This window comes from Narcine bancroftii (assembly GCF_036971445.1).
Source record: "Narcine bancroftii isolate sNarBan1 chromosome 14 unlocalized genomic scaffold, sNarBan1.hap1 SUPER_14_unloc_2, whole genome shotgun sequence".
Taxonomy (NCBI): Eukaryota; Metazoa; Chordata; class Chondrichthyes; order Torpediniformes; family Narcinidae; genus Narcine; species Narcine bancroftii.
The window spans coordinates 539010-561585 of NW_027211811.1; the positions used below are offsets into that span (position 1 = coordinate 539010).

At 47.6% G+C, this 22576-nt stretch overlaps 1 protein-coding gene across 1 annotated transcript; it reads left to right on the forward strand.

Moving 5' to 3' along the window:
- Window positions 1–13406: 13406 nt before the first annotated feature.
- LOC138750175 (uncharacterized) lies at window positions 13407–20755 on the forward strand. The gene is made up of 2 exons (XM_069912328.1): window positions 13407–14283; window positions 16246–20755. The coding sequence occupies exon 2, from the start codon at window positions 18437–18439 to the stop codon at window positions 19592–19594; it is 1158 nt and encodes a 385-aa protein (XP_069768429.1). The 5' UTR covers window positions 13407–14283; window positions 16246–18436; the 3' UTR covers window positions 19595–20755.
- Window positions 20756–22576: the final 1821 nt, after the last annotated feature.

Here is a 22576-nt window from a genome sequence, read left to right on the forward strand (position 1 = left end):
AATAGTGGCAGGGAAAGAGAGGCGGGGAATCAGGGGCGGGGAATCAGAGGTGGGGAATCAGAGGCGGGGAATCAGAGGCGGGGAATCAGAGTCATGGTATCAGAGGCGGGGAATCTGAGGAGGGGAATCAGAGGCGGGGAATCAGAGGCGGAGAATCAGAGGCGGGGAATCAGAAGCGGGGAATCAGAGGGCGGAAAAGAGATGTGGGGAAAGAGAGGCAGGGAAAGAGGCGCGGAAATAGTGGCAGGGAAAGAGAGGCGGGGAATCAGAGGCGGGGAATCACAGGCGGGGAACCAGAGGCGGGGAATCAGAGGCTGAAATTAAAAGAGGGTGAATCAGAGGGGGGAAAAGAGATGTGGGGAAAGAAGGGCAAGGAAAGAGCCAGGGAAAGAGCCAGGGACTCTGAAGCAGGGAATCGGAGGCAGGGAAACAGAGTCGGAGAAACGGAGGCGGGGAATCAGAAGTGGGGAATCAGAGGGTGGAAAAGAGATGTGGGGAAAGAGAGGCAGGGAAAGAGGCGCGGAAATAGACGCAGGGAAAGAGAGGCGGAGTATCAGATGTGGGGAATTCAAGGCGAGGAATCAGAGGCGGGGAAAGAGATGTGGGGAAAGAGAGGCAGGGAAAGAGGCAAGGAAATAGAGGTGGGGAAGCAGAGGCAGGGAATCAGAGGCGGAGATCCAGAGGCAGGGAATCTGAGGCGGGGAATCTGAGGCGGGGAATCAGAGTCGGGGAATCAGTGTCAGGGAATCAGAGTCGGGGAATCAGAGGTGGGGAATCAGAGGCGGGGAATCAGAGTCGGGGAATCAGAGGCAGGAAATCAGAGGCGGGGAATCAGAGGCGGGGAATCAGAGGCGGGGAATCAGAGGCGGAGAATCAGAGGCGGGGAATCAGAGGCGGGGAATCAGTGGGCGGAAATGAGATGTGGGAAAAGAGAGGCAGAGAAAGAGGCACGAAAATAGTGGCAGGGAAAGAGAGGCGGGGAAAGAGAGGCGGGGAACCACAGGCGGGGAATCAGAGGCTGAAATTAAAAGGGGGTGAATCAGAGGGGGGAAAAGAGATGTGGGGAAAGAAGGGCAGGGAAAGAGCCAGGGACTCTGAAGCAGGGAATCGGAGGCAGGGAATCGGAGGCAGGAAAACAGAGGAAGGGAATCAGAGTCGGAGAAATGGAGGCGGGGAATCAGAAGCGGGGAATCAGAAGCGGGGAATCAGAGGACGGAAAAGAGATGTGGCGAAAGAGAGGCAGAGAAAGAGAGGCGGGTTATCAGATGTGTGCAATCCGAGGCAAGGAATCAGAGGCGGGGAATCAGAGGCGGGGAATCAGAGGAGTGGAATCAGAGGCGGGGAATCTAAGGTGGGGAATCGGAGTCGGGGAATCAGAGGCGGGGAATCAGAGGCGGGGAATCAGAGGATGAGAATCAGAGGAGGGGAATCAGAGTCGGGGAATCAGAGGCGGGGAATCAGAGGCGGGGAATCAGAGGCGGGGAATCAGAGGCGGGGAATCAGAGGCGGGGAATCAGAGGCGGGGTATCAGAGGCGGGGTATCAGAGGCAGAGGAACGGAGGCGTGGAAATAGACGCAGTGAAAGAGAGGAGGGGTATCAGATGCGGGGAATCCGAGGCGGGGAATCAAGGCAGGAAAAGAGATGTGGGGAAAGAGAGTCCGGGAAAGAGGCACGGAAAGAGAGGCGGGAAATCAGAGGTGGGGAATCAGAGGCGGGGAATCAGAGGCGGGGAATCAGAGGCTTGGACTCAGAGGAGGTGTATCAGAGGCGGAGAAAAGGCGGCGTGGAATCAGAGGTGGGGAATCAGAGGGCGGAAATGAGATGTGGGAAAAGAGAGGCAGAGAAGGAGGCACGAAAATAGTGGCAGTGAAAGAGAGGCAGGGAATCAGAGGCGGGGAATCAGAGGCGGGGAATCAGAGGCGGGGAATCAGAGGCGGGGAATCAGAGGCGGGGAATCAGAGGCGGGGAATCAGACGGCGGAAAAGAGATGTGGGGAAAGAGAGGCAGAGAAAGAGGCGTGGAAATAGACGCAGGGAAAGAGAGGCGGGGTATCAGATGTGGGGGATCCGAGGCGGGGAATCAGAGGTGGGGAAAGAGATGTGTCGAAAGAGAGGCCGGGAAAGAGGCACGGAAAGAGAGGCGGGAAATCGGAGGCGGGGAATCAGAGGCGGGGAATCAGAGGCGGGGAATCAGAGGCGGGGAATCAGAGGCGGGGAACCAGAGGCGGGGAACCAGAGGCGGGGAATCAGAGGCAGGAAAACAGAGGCGGGGAATTAGAGGTGGGGAATCTGAGGTGGTGAATCAAAGGCTGAGTTTCAAAGGGGGTGAATCAGAGGGGGGAAATGAGATGTGGGAAAAGAGAAGCCGGGAAAGAGCCAGAGACTCTGAAGCAGGGAATCGGAGGCGGTGAAACAGAGGCAGGGAATCAAGAGTCGGAGAAACGGAGGTGGGGAATCAGAAGCGGGGAATCAGAGGGCGGAAAAGAGATGTGGGGAAGGAGAGGCAGAGAAAGAGACGTGGAAATAGACGCAGGGAAAGAGAGGCGGAGTATCAGATGTGGGGGATCTGAGGCGGGGAATCAGAGGTGGGGAAAGAGATGTGGAGAAAGAGAGGCAGGGAAAGAGGCAAGGAAAGAGAGGCGGGGAAAGAGGCACGGAAAGAGAGGTGGGAAATCAGAGGCGGGGAATCAGGCGAGGAATCAGAGTCGTGGTATCAGAGGCAGGGAATCTGAGGCGGGGAATCAGAGGCTGGGAATCAGAGGCGGGGAATCAGACGCGGGAAATCAGAGGCAGGGAATCAGAAGCGGGGAATCAGAGGGCGGAAAAGAGATGTGGGGAAAGAGAAGCAGGGAAATAGGCGCGGAAATAGACGCAGGGAAAGAGAGGCGGGGTATCAGATGTGGGGAATCCGAGGCGGGGAATCAGAGGCGGGGAAAGAGATGTGGGGAAAGAGAGGCAGGGAAAGAGGCAAGGAAATAGAGGTGGGGAATCAGAGGCGGGGAATCAGAGGCGGGGATTCAGAGGCGGGGAATCAGAGGCGGGGAATCAGAGGCGGGGAATCAGAGGCGGGGAATCAGAGGCGGGGAAGCAGAGGCGGGGAATCATAGGCGGGGAATCAGAGGCAGGGAATTAGAGGTAAGGAATCTGAGGTGGTGAATCAAAGGCTGAGATTCAAAGGGGGTGAATCAGAGGGGGGAAAAGAGATGTGGGGAAATAGAAGCCGGGAAAGAGCCAGAGACGCTGAAGCAGGGAATCAGAGGCAGGGAAACAGAGGCAGGGAATCAGAGTCGGAGAAACGGAGGTGGGGAATCAGAAGCGGAGAATCAGAGGGCGGAAAAGAGATGTGGGGAAAGAGAGGCAGAGAAAGAGGCGCGGAAATAGACGCAGGGAAAGAGAGGCAGGGTATCAGATGTGGGGGATCTGAGGCGGGAAATCATAGGCTGGGAAAGAGATGTGGGAAAAGAGAGGCAGAGAAGGAGGCACAAAAATAGTGGCAGGGAAAGAGAGGCGGGGAATCAGAGGCGGGGAATCAGAGGCGGGCAATCAGAGGCGGGGAATCAGAGGCGGGGAATCAGAGGCGGGGAATCAGAGGCGGGGAATCAGAGGCGGGGAAAGAGGTGGGGAAAGAGAGGCAGAGAAGGAGGCACAAAAATAGTGGCAGGGAAAGAGAGGCGGGGAATCAGGGGCTGGGAATCAGAGGCGGAGAATCAGAGGCGGGGAGTCAGAGGCGGGGAATCAGAAGCGGGGAATCAGAGGCGGGGAATCAGAGGCGGGGAATCAGAGTCGTGGTATCAGAGGCAGGGAATCTGAGGCGGGGAATCAGAGGCTGGGAATCAGAGGCGGGGAATCAGACGCGGGAAATCAGAGGCAGGGAATCAGAAGCGGGGAATCAGAGGGCGGAAAAGAGATGTGGGGAAAGAGAAGCAGGGAAATAGGCGCGGAAATAGACGCAGGGAAAGAGAGGCGGGGTATCAGATGTGGGGAATCCGAGGCGGGGAATCAGAGGCGGGGAAAGAGATGTGGGGAAAGAGAGGCAGGGAAAGAGGCAAGGAAATAGAGGTGGGGAATCAGAGGCGGGGAATCAGAGGCGGGGAAGCAGAGGCGGGGAATCATAGGCGGGGAATCAGAGGCAGGGAATTAGAGGTAAGGAATCTGAGGTGGTGAATCAAAGGCTGAGATTCAAAGGGGGTGAATCAGAGGGGGGAAAAGAGATGTGGGGAAATAGAAGCCGGGAAAGAGCCAGAGACGCTGAAGCAGGGAATCAGAGGAAGGGAAACAGAGGCAGGGAATCAGAGTCGGAGAAACGGAGGTGGGGAATCAGAAGCGGGGAATCAGAGGGCGGAAAAGAGATGTGGGGAAAGAGAGGCAGAGAAAGAGGCGCGGAAATAGACGCAGGGAAAGAGAGGCAGGGTATCAGATGTGGGGGATCTGAGGCGGGAAATCATAGGCTGGGAAAGAGATGTGGGAAAAGAGAGGCAGAGAAGGAGGCACAAAAATAGTGGCAGGGAAAGAGAGGCGGGGAATCAGAGGCGGGGAATCAGAGGCGGGGAATCAGAGGCGGGGAATCAGAGGCGGGGAATCAGAGGCGGGCAATCAGAGGCGGGGAATCAGAGGCGGGGAATCAGAGGCGGGGAATCAGAGGCGGGGAAAGAGGTGGGGAAAGAGAGGCAGAGAAGGAGGCACAAAAATAGTGGCAGGGAAAGAGAGGCGGGGAATCAGGGGCGGGGAATCAGAGGCGGGGAATCAGAGGCGGGGAATCAGAAGCGGGGAATCAGAGGCGGGGAATCAGAGGCGGGGAATCAGAGTCGTGGTATCAGAGGCGGGGAATCTGAGGAGGGGAATCAGAGGCGGGGAAAGAGATGTGGGAAAAGAGAGGCAGAGAAGGAGGCACAAAAATAGTGGCAGGGAAAGAGAGGCGGGGAATCAGAGGCGGGGAATCAGAGGCGGAGAATCAGAGGCGGGGAATCAGAGGCGGGGAATCAGAAGCGGGGAATCAGAGGGTGGAAAAGAGATGTGGGGAAAGAGAGGCAGCGAAAGAGGCGCGGAAATAGACGCAGGGAAAGAGAGGCGGGGTATCAGATGTGGGGAATCAGAGGCGGGGAATCAGAGGCGGGGAATCAGAGGCGGCGAATCAGAGGCGGGGAATCAGAGGCGGGGAATCAGAGGCGGGGAATCAGAGGCGGGGAATCAGAGGCGGGGAATCAGAGGCGGGGAATCAGAGGCGGGGAATCAGAGGCGGGGAATCAGAGGCGGGGAATCAGAGGCGTGGAATCAGAGGCGTGGAATCAGAGGCGGGGAATCTGAGGTGGGGAATCTGAGGCGGGGAATCAGAGGCGTGGAATCAGAGGCGGGGATTCAGAGGGGAAAATAGAGATGTGGGAATGGAGAGGCGGGGAAAGAGCCAGGGACTGAAGCAGGGAATCGGAGTCGGGGAATCAGAGTCGGGGAATCAGAGGCGGGGAATCAGAGGAGGAGAATCAGAGGCGGGGAATGAGAAGCGGGGAATGAGAAGCGGGGAATCAGAGGCGGGGAATCAGAGGCGGAGAATCAGAGGCGGGGTATCAGAGGGTGGAAAAGAGATGTGGGGAAAGAGAGGCAGAGAAAGAGGCGTGGAAATAGACGCAGTGAAAGAGAGGAGGGGTATCAGATGCGGGGAATCCGAGGCGGGGAATCAGAGGCAGGAAAAGAGATGTGGGGAAAGAGAGGCCGGGAAAGAGGCACGGAAAGAGAGGCGGGAAATCAGAGGTGGGGTATCAGAGGCGGGGAATCAGAGGCGGAGAAAAGGCGGCATGGAATCAGAGGCGGGGAATCAGAGGCGGGGAATCTAAGGTGGGGAATCTGAGGCAGGGAATCAGAGGGCGGAAAAGAGATGTGGGGAAAGAGAGGCAGGGAAAGAGAGGCGGGGTATCAGATGTGTGCAATCCGAGGCAGGGAATCAGAGGCGAGGAATCAGAGGTGGGGAATAAGAGGCGGGGAATCAGAGGGCGGAAAAGAGATGTGGGGAAAGAGAGGCAGGGAAAGAGGCGCGGAAATAGACGCAGGGAAAGAGAGGCGGGGTATCAGATGTGGGGAATTCAAGGCGGGGAATCAGAGGCGGGGAAAGAGATGTGGGGAAAGAGAGGCAGGGAAAGAGGCAAGGAAATAGAGGCGGGGAATCAGAGGTGTGGACTCAGAGTCGGGGAATCAGAGGCGGGGAATCAGAGGCGGGGAATCTGAGGTGGGGAATCAGAGGTGTGGACTCAGAGGGGGAAATAGAGATGTGGGAAAAGAGAGGCAGCGAAAGGGAGGCGGGGAAAGAGTCAGAGACTCTGAAGAAGGGAATCGGAGTCGGGGAATCATCAGAGTCGGGGAATCAGAGTTGGGGAATCAGAGGTGGGGAATCAGAGGCGGGGAATCAGAGGCGGGGAATCAGAGGCGGGGAATCAGAGGCGGGGAATCAGAGGCGGGGAATCAGAGGCGGGGAATCAGAGGCGGGGAATCAGAGGCGGGGAATCAAAGGCGGGGAATCAGTGGGCGGAAATGAGATGTGGGAAAAGAGAGGCAGAGAAAGAGGCACGAAAATAGTGGCAGGGAAAGAGAGGCGGGGAATCAGAGGCGGGGAATCAGAGGCGGGGACAGAGATGTGGGAAAAGAGAGGCAGAGAAGGAGGCACAAAAATAGTGGCAGGGAAAGAGAGGCGGGGAATCAGGGGCGGGGAATCAGAGGAGGGGAATCAGAGGAGGGGAATCTGATGTGGGGAATCTGAGGCGGGGAATCAGAGGGTGGAAAAGAGATGTGGGGAAAGAGAGGCAGGGAAAGAGGCTCGGAAATAGACGCAGGGAAAGAGAGGCGGGGTATCAGATGTGGGGAATTCAAGGCGGGGAATCAGAGGCGGGGAAAGAGATGTGGGGAAAGAGAGGCAGGGAAAGAGGCAAGGAAATAGAGGCAGGGAATCAGAGGCGGGGAATCAGAGGCGGGGAATCTGAGGCGGGGAATCTGAGGTGGGGAATCTGAGGTGGGGAATCTGAGGCGGGGAATCAGAGGCGTGGAATCAGAGGCGGGGAATCAGAGGCGTGGAATCAGAGGCGGGGAGTCAGAGTCGGGGAATCAGAGGCAGGGAATCAGAGGCGGGGAATCAGTGGGCGGAAATGAGATGTGGGAAAAGAGAGGCAGAGAAAGAGGCAGGAAAATAGTGGCAAGGAAAGAGAGGTGGGGAATCAGAGGCGGGGAATCAGAGGCGGGGAACCAGAGGCGGGGAATCAGAGGCTGAAATTAAAAGGGGGTGAATCAGAGGGGGGGAAAAGAGATGTGGGGAAAGAAGGGCAGGGAAAGAGCCAGGGACTCTGAAGCAGGGAATCGGAGGCAGGGAAACAGAGGAAGGGAATCAGAGTCGGAGAAATGGAGGCGGGGAATCAGAAGCGGGCAATCAGAGGCGGGGAATCAGAGGACGGAAAAGAGATGTGGGGAAAGAGAGGCAGAGAAAGAGAGGCGGGGTATCAGATGTGTGCAATCCGAGGCAGGGAATCAGAGGCGTGGAATCAGAGGCGGGGAATCAGAGGCGGGGAATCAGAGACGTGGAATCAAAGGCGGGGAATCTGAGGTGGGGAAGCTGAGGCGAGGAATCAGAGACGTGGAATCAGGGGTGTGGAATCAGAGGCAAGGATTCAGTGGGGGGAATAGAGATGTGGGAAAAGAAAGGCGGGGAAAGAGCCAGGGACTCTGAAGCAGGGAATCGGAGTCGGGGAATCAGAGGTGGGGAATCAGAGTGCGGAAAAGAGATGTGGGGAAAGAGAGGCAGAGAAAGAGGCGTGGAAATAAACGCAAGGAAAGAGAGGCGGGTAATCAGAGGTGGGGAATCAGAGGCGGGGAACCAGAGGCGGGGAATCAGAGGCATGGAATGAGAGGCGTGGAATCAGAGGCGTTGATTCAGAAGGGGGAAAAGAGAGGCGGGGAAAGAGCCAGGAACTCTGAAGCAGGGAATCGGAGTCGGGGAATCAGAGGCGGGAAAGAGAGGCAGGGAATCAGAGGCGGGAAAGAGAGGCAGAGAATCAGAGGCGGGGACTCAGAGGTGGGGTAAGGGAGGCAGGGAATCAGAGTCAGGGAATCGGAGGAGGAGTATCAAAGGCGGGGAATCAGAGGTGGGGAAGAGGGGGGAAACGGAGGTGGATAAACAGAGGCGGGGAAACGGCGGCGGCGAAACAGGCAGGGAAACAGCGGCGTTGGAACAGATGGTTGGAAGTAGAATGGACGAAAGAGAGGTGGAGAAATCGAGGAAGGGAAACAGAGGAGTAGGAGAGACGGGGAAAAAGAGGTGGGGAAAGAGTGCGGTGGAAAAAGAGAAGTGATAAGAGATGGGTAGAATCTAAAGTGGAGAAACAGAGGTGTGGAATTAGTCTGGTTGAAAAAGAGAAGCGGAAAGCGGGGTAGAAACAGAGTTGGGGAAATGGAGGGGTGGAAACAGAGGTGTTAAAAATGAGGTAGGGGAAGAGAAGGCTGGGTACAGGGTCAATAGGCAATTACTTGAAGGTGTGGATAAGCAGAGGGACTTTGGGGTTCAAATCCAAACATCCCTCAACGTTGTTGCCACACAGGTTAGTTATAGGATAGTCATGAAGGCCAATGGGATGCTGAGCTTCATTAACTTTTCTACGTGGTCGTGCGTCAAAATGAGGCCATTTTGGTAAGAAAGCGCAGGAAATTACTACGATCACAGGAATGGCCTCCACGTGCATCCTCGAGCAATATCTACATGGTAATTTTATGGAAACAAATGACAACGTGACCAAATATCCAATCACATTTATAAAAATAGCACTGGCCTTAGCGAAAAAATGGATCACGATGTCCGACTCCCCTCTACTTATAACACACTGGGCTGTGGAAATGAACAGCTGTTACCTACGGAAAAAAATCACATAAACATTACCCTTTGGTAAAGGTCTGTCAGCCATACCTGGACCACAAAAGGGGCCCAGACACAATAATAAAAAGGAACAATAGAATTCTATAAAACTTTTAAAGATTTATTAATTCCTCCCCTCCTGGAAGTAATCAACCAGATTGATAAAACACAAAGCTTACCAGATTCATGCAAAACAGAAATAATTACAGTAATACCAAAGACAGGGAAAGATCCACTCGCACCAGCGTCATATAGACAAATATCTTTACTTCACACAGATTGTAAGATAATAGCTAAAATATTAGCAAACAGATTAGCCGACTATGTACCAAAAATAGTAAATCTAGACCAAACTGGATTTATTAAAAAAGATGAACAACAGAAAATATTTGTAAATTTATTAACTTAATTCATGCAGTAGAAGGAAATAAAGCTCCATCAGTAGCGGTTGCTTTAGACGCAGAGAAGCCCTTTGACAGAGTAGAATGGAATTATTTATTCAAAGTACTACAAAAATTCAGTTTACCAGAGAAATATATTCATTGGATTAAAGCATTATATAAGGGGCCATTGGCGAAAGTGACAGTAAATGGATATATATCAAAGCAACAAGATCAACAAGGCAGGGTTGCCCACTATCGCCCTTATTGTTCGCGTTAGCCATAGAACCACTAGCAGAATTGATAAGAACAGAAAATAAAATAAAAAGGATAAAAATAAAAGACAAGGAATATGAAATCAGTTTATTTGCAGATGACGTTATGGTATACTTAACAGAACCAGAAATAGCAATAAAAGAATTACATAACACATTGAAGGAATATGGAGAAGTGTCGGGATACAAGATTAACGCAAATAAAAGTGAAGCAATGCCAATGAATAATGCGGATTTCTCAAAATTTAAGAAAGAATCACCATTCAGATGGCAAATGCAAGCAATACGATACCTAGGTATACAAATAAATAAAAACCTCGGCCATCTATATAAACTCAATTATTATCCACTAATGAAAAAATTACAGGATGACTTAGAGCATTGGAAAGACTTACCACTAACACTAATAGGAAGGATAAACTGTATTAAAATGAACATTTTCCCAAGGATACAATACCTATTTTAGGCATTGCCAATACACTTGACGGAGAAATTCTTCAAGGAGTTAAAGAAAATAATAAGAAAATTTTTATGGAAAGGGGGGAAACCGAGGATAGCACTAGATAAATTAACAGAATGGTATAAACAAGGAGGCTTACAACTGCCAAACTTTAAAAATTATTATAGAGCCGCACAATTAAGATACCTATCAGATTTTTATCAAACAAGGGAAAAGCCAGATTGGACTAGATTAGAACTAGATAAAATAGGGGAGAAGATACCCGAACATATATTATATAAATGGGATGAAAAATTGGTACAACGTAGAAATTCTCCAGTATTACATCATCTGCTCAATATTTGGAAGAAGATTCATGTAGAAAGGAATAAAACAAATTACCAACTACCAAAACTAATACTGACGCAAAATCAGCTAATCCCTTTTACAATAGATAACCTTTCCTTTAGAGAATGGGAGAAAAAAGGGATCAAAAGAATAGAAAATTCTGTGCAATTTGACAAGTGTGACAAGTCTTACAAAATCTCTTTCCATCCTTTTCCAAATTAGGTCAGTAGAATTGTTTCATCATTTCCTTTTCCCAAAGGTGCCCACCCAAATGTGTTTTATGAGCCATGTTCAAAATCTCATCTCTATAGGCTGTAGGATCTATAACCCAATGAACCTCTGCCCATTCTTCATTATCCAATATCGCATTATATTTTCTCATCAATAAACCTCCTTTGAAATAATATCCAACTGGCCCTTTTTAATTCCTTCACCAGAGAATGGTTTCTATCCATCTCCATTTTGTTTTTCTATCAATTTTCCTCGAAGTTCTGAAAAATCCTTTTGCCAACTGCTGCTCACTGTCACAAACTTTTAAATCATTTTAGACATCACTGCCCTCACTGTCACAACTTTCAAATTTAAAATCAGAATCAGAATTCTGACTGAAGAAAATATTTAAAATGACTGGTGATTCACAGCTTGACTCTTTGATCTCTTTGTTAGAAATTAAAGTACCTTTAAAGAAATTGCTCGAGACAAAAATTGAGAACAAAGAACATTTATTACTACAACAATGCAAAGTTGGGTGCTTCCCCTTACCCTGGGAATACACACACATACTGGGGCTCACCCAACTTTTATACAGTCAATTTCAGTATCAGAATGCCCTCCCCCTTACATTCTTCTGCCCCCTGGATGGGTTTGGCATAGGTAATTCTTCCTGCCTACGTGCAGTTTCAGTACACTTGGAGGACCAGGGGGGGTATCCTGTCGGTGTCCCTTCATGTCATTGTCCTTATTCACACCTTCCTGATTCTCGGGGCTACAGTCTCTTGATATGCAGAGTTGACTCATTCTATCTAGGGTTGGCTAATTTCATATGTATAAATCTGTGTATGGTTAGCTAATTAGAAATGTATGACTTGGTACTTCTGTCCAGGGCTAGGAGACCCTTATCTGATCCAGACTACCTCAACTTCCTACATTCTATTGTACCTTACCATTCCTTATCTTAGTCTTATGGTCTTGTCACAAAGACTAGAAGATTCTTATGTTAATCGTGCTGACTCTGCTTTCCTGCATCCTAACCCCCAAGCTTATCCTGTTTGTACTGGTTACAGCCATTTACTGATGAACTTTAGTTTCTTCCATGTTCATAATTTTAGATCAATTTTCCCATCTCTCACAATCCTCACTTTTCTTTTAGATCAGTAATACTGATCTTTCACCATGATCAGTGTTACTGATCTTTGGTTACTAGTGTCAGTGTGACTGATCCCCCCCCCCCCCCTTCCTCACTTTTCTTTTAGATCAGTAATACCGATCTTTCAAGTGTAAGGTGTAGTTTTACCCAGCTGGTCAATAACCGAATTGTAATCTCTGTGTAAAGTCTTTAGGTAGGGGAGCACCATGAAGGTCAGAGTAGCGAGTCCAGCTGCTTATTAGGGTTGCGAGTATCAGGCTCCAGTTCTCAGTAAAGAGTCTAGTCCATCCCACATCAGTCCGAAGTTGCCACGTCTGAACATGGGCATGGGCAGATTCACGTTGAAACATTGAAGCAGTGTCACCCGACTTTTGTAAGCATTGTCCTGACGAAGTCTGTGAGAGACGCTGCCTTCAGCAGCGAACGAGTAGCAGTAGTCAGGCGGTTCCGTTGAATTGTGGCTAGTATCTGATGTCCTCTTCAGCCCCAAACCCTAGGGCCACCGATCTCCGACGGCTGTTTGGAGCCTGATATTAAAGTGTCAAGCAGCTCACGTTGTTGGAAACTGGTGCTCCCCTTCACGGGGTGATGAAAAGTGACCAAGCTGGGGGGGGGATTGTTTCTTGTGATTTAACTGTGTGTTGCAGCTTGTCTGTGTACATTAGCATATGTATTAACTCTCTCTCTCTCTGTTACATGTACAATCCTGATTACCATTCTGTCTGTCTTTGTCCCACCATGTCCTTTGTGCTATCGCTTCAAAACTCCTGTCTTTAATACCTGTGTAGGCTAAGATACAAATTAGATGTACTCCACTAAAGCTGTTCAGTTCCCCTGGTCCGTATTGGAATCCCTTGTTAACCCATATCCCACTATGACTATACATTAAATCTATGCCCTATCTACATTCTAAAGGAAAATAATTGTGACCTCTGCTGCCCCTATCCCAGGAGGACTTAAAACATAGCGAGTAATGAAGTGACATAAACAGTTAACAAACAATACCCCAATAAATTAATAAACAGTTAAAAAAATAAACAGTTAAAAATACAACAATAAATGTATAAACAGTTAAAAAAATACCACAATAAATGTAACATTACGGCACTTTGTCACGGCGCAGTGTAAGTTTCAGGTCTGAAGGATGAGGAACTGCACGCCAGGTTGAGGGTTGAATCTGTGTGTCGTGATGTTGTGGTTCAGAAGCTGGTTTAATTCTTTGAATGTGGGTTCAGCCTTTCTCTCTTGTTCTTACTGCGGTGTCTGTAATTAAAAGTACACAGAAGGGACCATCCCAGGCAGGTTTTAGTTGATCCTCTTGCCATGCTTTTACATATAACCAATCACTAGATTTTAATAAAATGAATAACAATCTGACTTTCCTTTGTGTTAGTGTAAAAATTGTAAAATGAAACACAAACCATATTTGCATGGGTTTTGAATATGTTAGACCTTATTAAAATGCAGTTGGAGCTGCTTGTCTGTATGGGGCACAACCCTCCAATTTGTTAGAGTGAGTACATAACAGACATTGCAGCACAAGAGCCCCTGCAAGAGAACTTGAAACATATTCAACCTTTAGTTCTGCCTTAAGTAAAATGCCTTGTGCCACAGCTCACAGGAGCTGGCCTTATTTAAAACAGTCTGTAAAACAGGCACCAAAAAAAGTTAAAAGATGTTCTTATGAAGATTGCACACACAATAATTTAAGTACTGTTGGAATCTAGGGGTTAAAACATTATGAAATAAATGATTAATCAATAAGTTCATTTGTACTGCATGAGTCAGGGAAAGAGGAATGTGGCTAAGTGGCTGTCACAGCATGGAGCAAAGTAGGCTGAACAAAATTGGCTGCTCCCAAGATACAGGGAGAGGATATGCATAAAACGATTTAGGAGGAATGCTCAACTGAAGGAGGTGGGAAGTAGCACAGGAGACACAGGCCAGATCAGAACAAAGAATGGCCCACAAGAATCAAAGGGAATGGAAAACCAGTCTAGGAGGAAGATTAAGGCACAAGGAGGTGTTAAAGAGAACAGCAGAAATTGGCCAGACAGGGACCAAATGGTGATTAGAAATATCTGGGGATGAATTAATTTCAGATCTAAACAACAGGATAGTCTGGCCTGGAGGATTAACATGGGAATGCTACACCCCAGAAATCTGCAAAACAGGAGATGACTTGTGATAACCCTTATGCAAAAAGATCTAGCAGGGAAAACAACTTTTGTTCTGTGTGATAAGATTGACCTATATAAACTGTGCCAACTGGACAATAGGGGTCAGTCTCGGGGAGTAGCTCACTGGCAGGTGACCTATGAACTAACAGACTGACCCAGAGCTCTGTTAAGTTTTATTCTTGTGCTGTGTAATAAATTGACTGTTGAACCGAATACCTTCTCCTATCACTTCATTCAAAGAACGCGCTGGACTCAGACTACACATAGACTAAATTAAGAGTAAGTAAAAGCCAGAGTCCAACAATTTGGTGACCCCGACGTGATGAAGATGGAGAAGTGACGGAAGAAAAAGATACGAAACACCGGTCGATTGTGGTGTGGTGATAACAACAAATGGCCATTCAACAAAGGGAGGTAAGCAGACGCCTGTTCAAACGAAGTTCTGCGATTGGCAAAGATAAAATTGTGTGTTGTCACTACTCTGCAAAAGACCTAGTTAAAGACAAGAATAAAACAGAAAGGAGGTTGGAATCCCTCTACGGAGGTTGAGGTCCCTCTAGGAAAAGGAGGTTGGAATCCCTCTACGGAGGTTGAGGTCCCTCTAGGAAAAGGAGGTTGGAATCCCTCTACGGAGGTTGAGGTCCCTCTAGGAAAAGGAGGTTGGAATCCCTCTACGGAGGTTGAGGTCCCTCTAGGAAAAGGAGGTTGGAATCCCTCTACGGAGGTTGAGGTCCCTCGAAGAAAAGGAGGTTGGAATCCCTCTACGGAGGTTGAGGTCCCTCTAGGAAAAGGTTGGAATCCCTCTAAGGAGGTTGAGGTCCGGTTGGAATCCCTCTAAGGAGGTTGAGGTCCCTCTAGGAAAAGGAGGTTGGAATCCCTCTACGGAGGTTGAGGTCCCTCTAGGAAAAGGTTGGAATCCCTCTAAGGAGGTTGAGGTCCGGTTGGAATCCCTCTAAGGAGGTTGAGGTCCCTCTAGTAGAACGGGGTTGGAGCCCCTTGTAGCAATCTCGAGAGGTAGATTTAGACACTTGGCCAAGTAGTATAAGGTGTATTGTGTTATAGTTATTTGTTTCTATAGTGTGTAATAAGTATTTGTTTAAGAATCGTGTACCATAGTAGTGTATAATAAGTATTTGTTTAAGAATCGTGTACCATAGTAGTGTATAATAAGTATTTGTTTAAGAATCGTGTACCATAGTAGTGTATAATAAGTATTTGTTTAAGAATCGTGTACCATAATAGTAATAAGTATCTGTATAAGGTGTTCGGCATTTAACTGTTTTTTCATGCACGCTGGTATTGTTGCTGTGTATATCACTGTATTACTCACGATGTTTTAAGTACTTCTGAAAAAGGGGTAGCAGAGGTTACAGATTGTACTGTTTTACAGGGTAGAGAGGGCATAGAGGCAAGGTATTTAGAAAACGGATCAGGGAAACACAGTGGGGATAGGCAGTCACACAGTGAGGCACCTGTGTACACAGACTAACCGCAAAACAAACAATGTACATTTCACACAAAGGGGGAAACTAACAAGCTAACCGCAAAACAAACAATAGACACTTCACACAACCACGAGACACATAATCCCCCAGCTGGCTCTCTCTCTCTGATCATCCCTGAAGGGGAACACCTGTTTTCAGGGAGCTGCTGGTCATCTAGTGGTTATACAACGTGGGAAGGGACGAAGTAGAGTGCAGGGTGGCAGAATCACGAAGTCTAAAGGGTTAAAGATCAGAACGGAGATGGAAGGAGTAAATAGGGATGTAGGACAAGAGCTCGGGGGAGACAGAGGGGTTCCCCTATCTGTAAACCGACAGTGGGAGAAAACAAGGGATCAATTACTGGGAGGAGTACCGAAGGGAGAGGAGGTACAGGCTATGGCACGATACGAACAGATATGGAGAGAGCTGCAGAATCAGGGGAAGGTGCCACAAGGATTTGAAAAAATCCGACTGGTACGGTACTTAGGAGAAACAGAGAGGGAAGCAGCCAAGGAGGTGCAGGAACATGAGGCAAAAGGACAAGGATCTGATGTGTAAAGTGGCTGGATCAGCCAGTTGAAGGGGGAGTGTGCATGTCCCTTTAAGTGCACTGTGGCACTTGAAATTGAGGCTTCAGGCTCTTGTCTTGCAGTTAGAGGTATGGAGCCCTATCAACACATTTAATACATTTCTTCTACACATTCAGCAGTCAAGGTCCGTGAGTTTAAAGATCACCCACCTCTGGAGAATAAAGATACCTCTGGGGATTCCTATAAGTTTAATCATTCATTTCTCTGGTGCATTTTCCTCTGGAGTGAAATTAATGCCTCAGCACAATTTCTCTGTATTGCCGCTGTTATTTAATTCATGATAACTTTCCCCCATTCATCAGGTTTATATTTAAATCCGGTAGTGCGGAAGTTACATTGTAAATAATCACGGAGGTAAACCCTGCGCAACTGGATTCAGCTTAATGGAGAAATAAACCTGCGAACTGGTCTATGGTGCTGTGTGAGTACTGCAATAGGTGGAATATGATTTAAATTGGTGGCATAGTTCAGAACAATTGGGTGCATAAGAATAATAATATCATTAAGAACTCACAGATCTTGTACCAGATGCTATTCAGTACATCTTGACTTAAGGACTGGAGAAATTGGCATGTTAGAATGAGATTGGCATGGCACCAATATTTCTTGATTCAATAATGACTCCACAAGCTCCAGGATTCATGCAGCAGAACTTTTAAGTGGAATATTATAGAAACTAGCCTGTACTTAAATTATTGTGTGTGCAATCTTCATAAGAACATCTTTTAACTTTTTTTGGTGCCTGTTTTACAGACTGTTTTAAATAAGGCCAGCTCCTGTGAGCTGTGGCACAAGGCATTTTACTTAAGGCAGAACTAAAGGTTGAATATGTTTCAAGTTCTCTTGCAGGGGCTCTTGTGCTGCAATGTCTGTTATGTACTCAATCTAACAAATTGGAGGGTTGTGCCCCATACAGACAAGCAGCTCCAACTGCATTTTAATAAGGTCTAACATATTCAAAACCCATGCAAATATGGTTTGTGTTTCATTTTACAATTTTTACACTAACACAAAGGAAAGTCAGATTGTTACAAAGTGCCGTAATTTAACATTTTTTTCGTTTCTTTAATGGTTTATTCAGTTATTGTTGTATTTTACTAGTCTTTTGATTATTCAGTTATTGTTGTATTTTATTGCAGTTTTCAATGAGCTTGACATTTATTGTGGCTTTATTCAGTTCTTATTGTATTTTAATGCTGTTTTTAATGAGCTTTACATGTACTGTTCATTGTTGTTTACTAATTTCTTTGGAATATTGTTCGTTAATGTTTTAAGCCCCCCTGGAATAGGGGCAGCAGAGGTTGCAATTCAGCTCCTTTAGAATGTAGACAGGGCATAGATTTAATGTATAGTCATAATGGGATATAAGGGATCCCAATACGGACCAGGGGAATTAAACAGCTTTAGTGGAAGTACATCTAATTTGTATCTTAGCCTACACAGGTATTAAAGACAGGAGTTTTGAAGCGATAGCACAAAGGACATGGTGGGACAAAGACAGACAGAATGGTAGTCAGGATTGTACATGTAACAGAGAGAGAGAGAGTTAGTACATATGCTAATGTACACAGACAGGCTGCAACTCACAAGTTCAATGATACATATGCTAATGTTAGCAGACAAGCTGCAACACACAGTTAAGTCCCCCTTTCCCCCGGTGTCATGCAGTCCCTGACCTTTTCCATAAAGGAGGATGAGGAGATCTCGACTTTTTTGAGTCAGTGTAGGGAGAGTTGGACTGATAAGGCAGGAGTACACCCAGCCACAGATCCCTTGCAGACTACACTCTTTAGGGCTGCAGTAACGAGTGGACTGCCAGCTGTAGTTAGGGAGGCATTAGAGAATAACCCTGATATTCCTGGCTGCTCGAGTGAGCAATGGGAAAAACATTTGACCCATCACATGAAACGTTACAGGGCTAAGCAAAAGGAGGACAAACATACTATGGAGTCGGCACAAGTGCAACTCCTTAAGCTTCAATTGGCAGAGGCTAGGCAAAAGGCAAACGAGGTAAAAAAGATTTCCTCAAAGGGTGCAAACCAGATGATTCAGCAGTCAACGCAGCCACCACAAGGGAATAATATGAGTTGGCACCCGGCCCCATATTGGGCACCGGGTCCCACCTATGTGGCCAGAATGGGAGGTCCAATGGGGGGATTCCGAGTAAGAGGGAGAGGTCGGGGTGCTCCACGAATGCAGCCAGCCGTATGCTTTGTATGCGGTCAGCCAGGACACTGGAAGAGAGACTGCCCCCTGGCTTGGGATCCTCGGGACACTGGGGGAAGGGGATATGGACCACCACAAAATGAGCATTGGGTCCAGCCCCAGAGATCGTCAGTGCCACCCCCGGTACATCAGGCACCCTATGCGGCTCTAGCTCCGAGGAGACAATTCCCTTTGCTGACAGAGGAGGAGCAATATTGCCCACAGTGACGGAGCCCGAGCACCCACGAGCAGGCTAGGTTGGCAGACCCTTTCCTGCAGATTAAAGTTATGGACATGGAAGTATCCTTTTTAGTGGATACGGGAGCCAGATTTTCAACACTCACTGGCACTGAATTTCAAGATAAAACATCATCCTCTAGCGTCCAGCTGATAGGGTTCTCGGGTACACCAGAAAATCTGCCGTTTTCTACACCACTAGTCACTTCTGTGGCAGGACAGACTTTTACACATCAATACATTTTGTCAGCCAGGTGCCCTACCAATCTCTTGGGCAGAGACCTGTTGGTCAAGTGCGGAGCATCGATCCTTTGTGGACCCAGCGGAATAGAGATTACCTTTCCAAATGGATATTCTATGAACTGTTCAGTAACTACACTGCATTCCAGTTCTCAAATGTTGTTGGCAGCAGCTGGAGGATCCGTGTCTGAGGGACAATGGGCTGACATTTACTGGGGGCTGCTGGAAACAGAGGACCCACAGAAGGTAGGGCTGCTAAAGCTTTATAATCAATGGAAGCCGTGGATCCAGACGTTACACCCGTATACCCCTCCCTCGGACCCTCCCCATATGACCCTCTTTTACGATAGGGATGGGGATGAAATGTATCAGCATGCCTTTTATGAAGAGGTAGAGGGCAGGCAATGGGAAATTAATTCGGACTACATAGTGATAGGAAAGGAGGGAGTGGCCGCTGCGGTGGCACTGACATCTGAGCAGCTGGAATGGTATGAGATGGCAGGTGAGGCCATTCCTCATGTCACCCTTGCAATTGGCACTACTCATCAGGCAAAAGATTTGGGACCGATGTGTCGGAACTTGAAGTCCCTAAGGGACTGGTCTGACACCCAAATACCGACAGTGCAGTTCTCCTCATCTGGTCAGGCATACAGAATTTTGTCTCCGACACATGATCAAGTCCTCCTTGAGCATAGACAGATTGAACGATTTCATGGTAGGGAGAAGATGGATCACCCCGACTCGGCCCCTATGCTAGATTCTCTCCCTGAGAACCTGTGGTCAGTGGGACCAGCAGATGTGGGTTTTTGTCAGCAGGTTGATCCCATAACCTTCGAACTGTCAGATTGCACCCCTATTTGGCAGATGCAATACTACATCATACAAAACCAAAGACAGTTAAAGAGATGCTTTCGTTTTTGGGTTTGTCAGGTTATAGTAGGCAGTTTATCCCATCGTATGGTGAGTTGACACATCCACTGCGAACTTTGGTGAATGAGCAGGGGATGAGGAACCTGGGAGCTACACTGGATTGGACTGCACAGGCTGAGATGAGTTTTATTTTATTGAAGCAAGCTCTTACAACAGCTACAGATTTGGCGATTCCAAATTATAACTACCTTTCTTTTTGGATGTTTCTGAAAAAGCACACACAATTGATGGTGTTCTTTTTCAGAAAAAAAGGGGGTGGAAGATGTGTGCTCATGTATGGGAGTATCACACTAGACCCAACGGAAGACAGACACCCACCATGTACAAGACATGCAGCAGGAGTAGCAAAGATTCTACAAAAGGTGGCACACATAGTAAGGGGACATGGCCTGACAGTATTAACAACACATAGTATTGTAGCATTTGTGAGCTCCACAGCATTTACAATGACTTCGTTAAGGCAGACGAGACTAGAAAAGATACTGAATGCTCCAAATGTTACGTTTACCCATGAAGGCATTAACATGGCAGAAAATAGTGGAGAGGATGAACCAAACAATAAAAAGTAAGATCGGGAAAGTACAGGCACGGACCAAACTAAATTGGGTGGATGCGTTGCCCCTGGCATTAATGTCAGTAAGGAGTTCGGTAAGTTCTGTGACAGGATTTACTCCATAGGAACTACAAACAGGGCACCAGGTTCCAGGACCGGGAGCCGGAATTCAGACTACGAAGAATGAGGTAAGCTCAATGGGATGCAAGCTTTATTATGAAAAACTAACGGCTCTGGTGTCAGATTTTTCACAACAGGTCACAAGTCCCATCAGAGAAGGGGAAACACCGATACCTTCAGTCGCGGAGTGGGTTCTGCTAAAGGTCATCAAAAGAAAGTGGTCGGAGCCCAGGTGGACAGGACCCTACAGAGTGGTGGAGAGGACGTCCCACGCGGTTCGACTACAAGGAAAAGGCGAGACGTGGTATCATTGGAGTCAGTGTGCAGCAACGGACCCACCGACACGGACACTGGAACAGATTCGAACGGAGGTGACTGAGAACCTGTGAAGCAACCACGGACTAAGAACACTTAAAGTCCTTTTTTTTTTAAAGAGACTATTGGACTACAGTGACTGTGTATCAGTGGTTGACGGCATAATCAAGTTATTGGCATCAAAACAACGAAAAAAGCTGGGATGAATACAATGTGGGGACTATGGGTACTGGTATTCCGAGCCCTTGAAGGGGCTGGGGTAGAAAACCACTGTACAAAGTGTGTGCACTCGGCCTGGGGGTCGCACAACGAAAAAGAGCAGTACTTTACTGATTGGACTAACTTTCCTGAACACTGTGTGGGGACTCACACAGGACGTAAGTGTGTGCATAATGGACAAGTGTATGATGTTAAATTCAATAAGGGCTCTTTACTATCTAATAAATTAACTGGTGGTTGGTCTCATTTTCATGAGACCAAAAGGGGGACTGTTGGAATCTAGGGGTTAAAACATTATGAAATAAATGATTAATCAATAAGTTCATTTGTACTGCATGAGTCAGGGAAAGAGGAATGTGGCTAAGTGGCTGTCACAGCATGGAGCAAAGTAGGCTGAACAAAATTGGCTGCTCCCAAGATACAGGGAGAGGATATGCATAAAACGATTTAGGAGGAATGCTCAACTGAAGGAGGTGGGAAGTAGCACAGGAGACACAGGCCAGATCAGAACAAAGAATGGCCCACAAGAATCAAAGGGAATGGAAAACCAGTCTAGGAGGAAGATTAAGGCACAAGGAGGTGTTAAAGAGAACAGCAGAAATTGGCCAGACAGGGACCAAATGGTGATTAGAAATATCTGGGGATGAATTAATTTCAGATCTAAACAACAGGATAGTCTGGCCTGGAGGATTAACATGGGAATGCTACACCCCAGAAATCTGCAAAACAGGAGATGACTTGTGATAACCCTTATGCAAAAAGATCTAGCAGGGAAAACAACTTTTGTTCTGTGTGATAAGATTGACCTATATAAACTGTGCCAACTGGACAATAGGGGTCAGTCTCGGGGAGTAGCTCACTGGCAGGTGACCTATGAACTAACAGACTGACCCAGAGCTCTGTTAAGTTTTATTCTTGTGCTGTGTAATAAATTGACTGTTGAACCGAATACCTTCTCCTATCACTTCATTCAAAGAACGCGCTGGACTCAGACTACACATAGACTAAATTAAGAGTAAGTAAAAGCCAGAGTCCAACAGTACAGGCTAGTTTCTATTATATTCCACTTAAAAGTTCTGCTGCATGAATCCTGGAGCTTGTGGAGTCATTGAATCAAGAAATATTGGTGCCATGCCAATCTCATTCTAACATGCCAATTTCTCCAGTCCTTAAGTCAAGATGTACTGAATAGCATCTGGTACAAGATCTGTGAGTTCTTAATGATATTATTATTCTTATGCACCCAATTGTTCTGAACTATGCCACCAATTTAAATCATATTCCACCTATTGCAGTACTCACACAGCACCATAGACCAGTTCGCAGGTTTATTTCTCCATTAAGCTGAATCCAGTTGCGCAGGGTTTACCTCCGTGATTATTTACAATGTAACTTCCGCACTACCGGATTTAAATATAAACCTGATGAATGGGGGAAAGTTATCATGAATTAAATAACAGCGGCAATACAGAGAAATTGTGCTGAGGCATTAATTTCACTCCGGAGGAAAATGCACCAGAGAAATGAATGATTAAACTTATAGGAATCCCCAGAGGTATCTTTATTCTCCAGAGGTGGGTGATCTTTAAACTCACGGACCTTGACTGCTGAATGTGTAGAAGAAATGTATTAAATGTGTTGATAGGGCTCCATACCTCTAACTGCAAGACAAGAGCCTGAAGCCTCAATTTCAAGTGCCACAGTGCACTTAAAGGGACATGCACACTCCCCCTTCAACTGGCTGATCCAGCCACTTTACACATCAGATCCTTTCTTTATCTTACATACACTTAAAATAAGATGTAGAACTCACC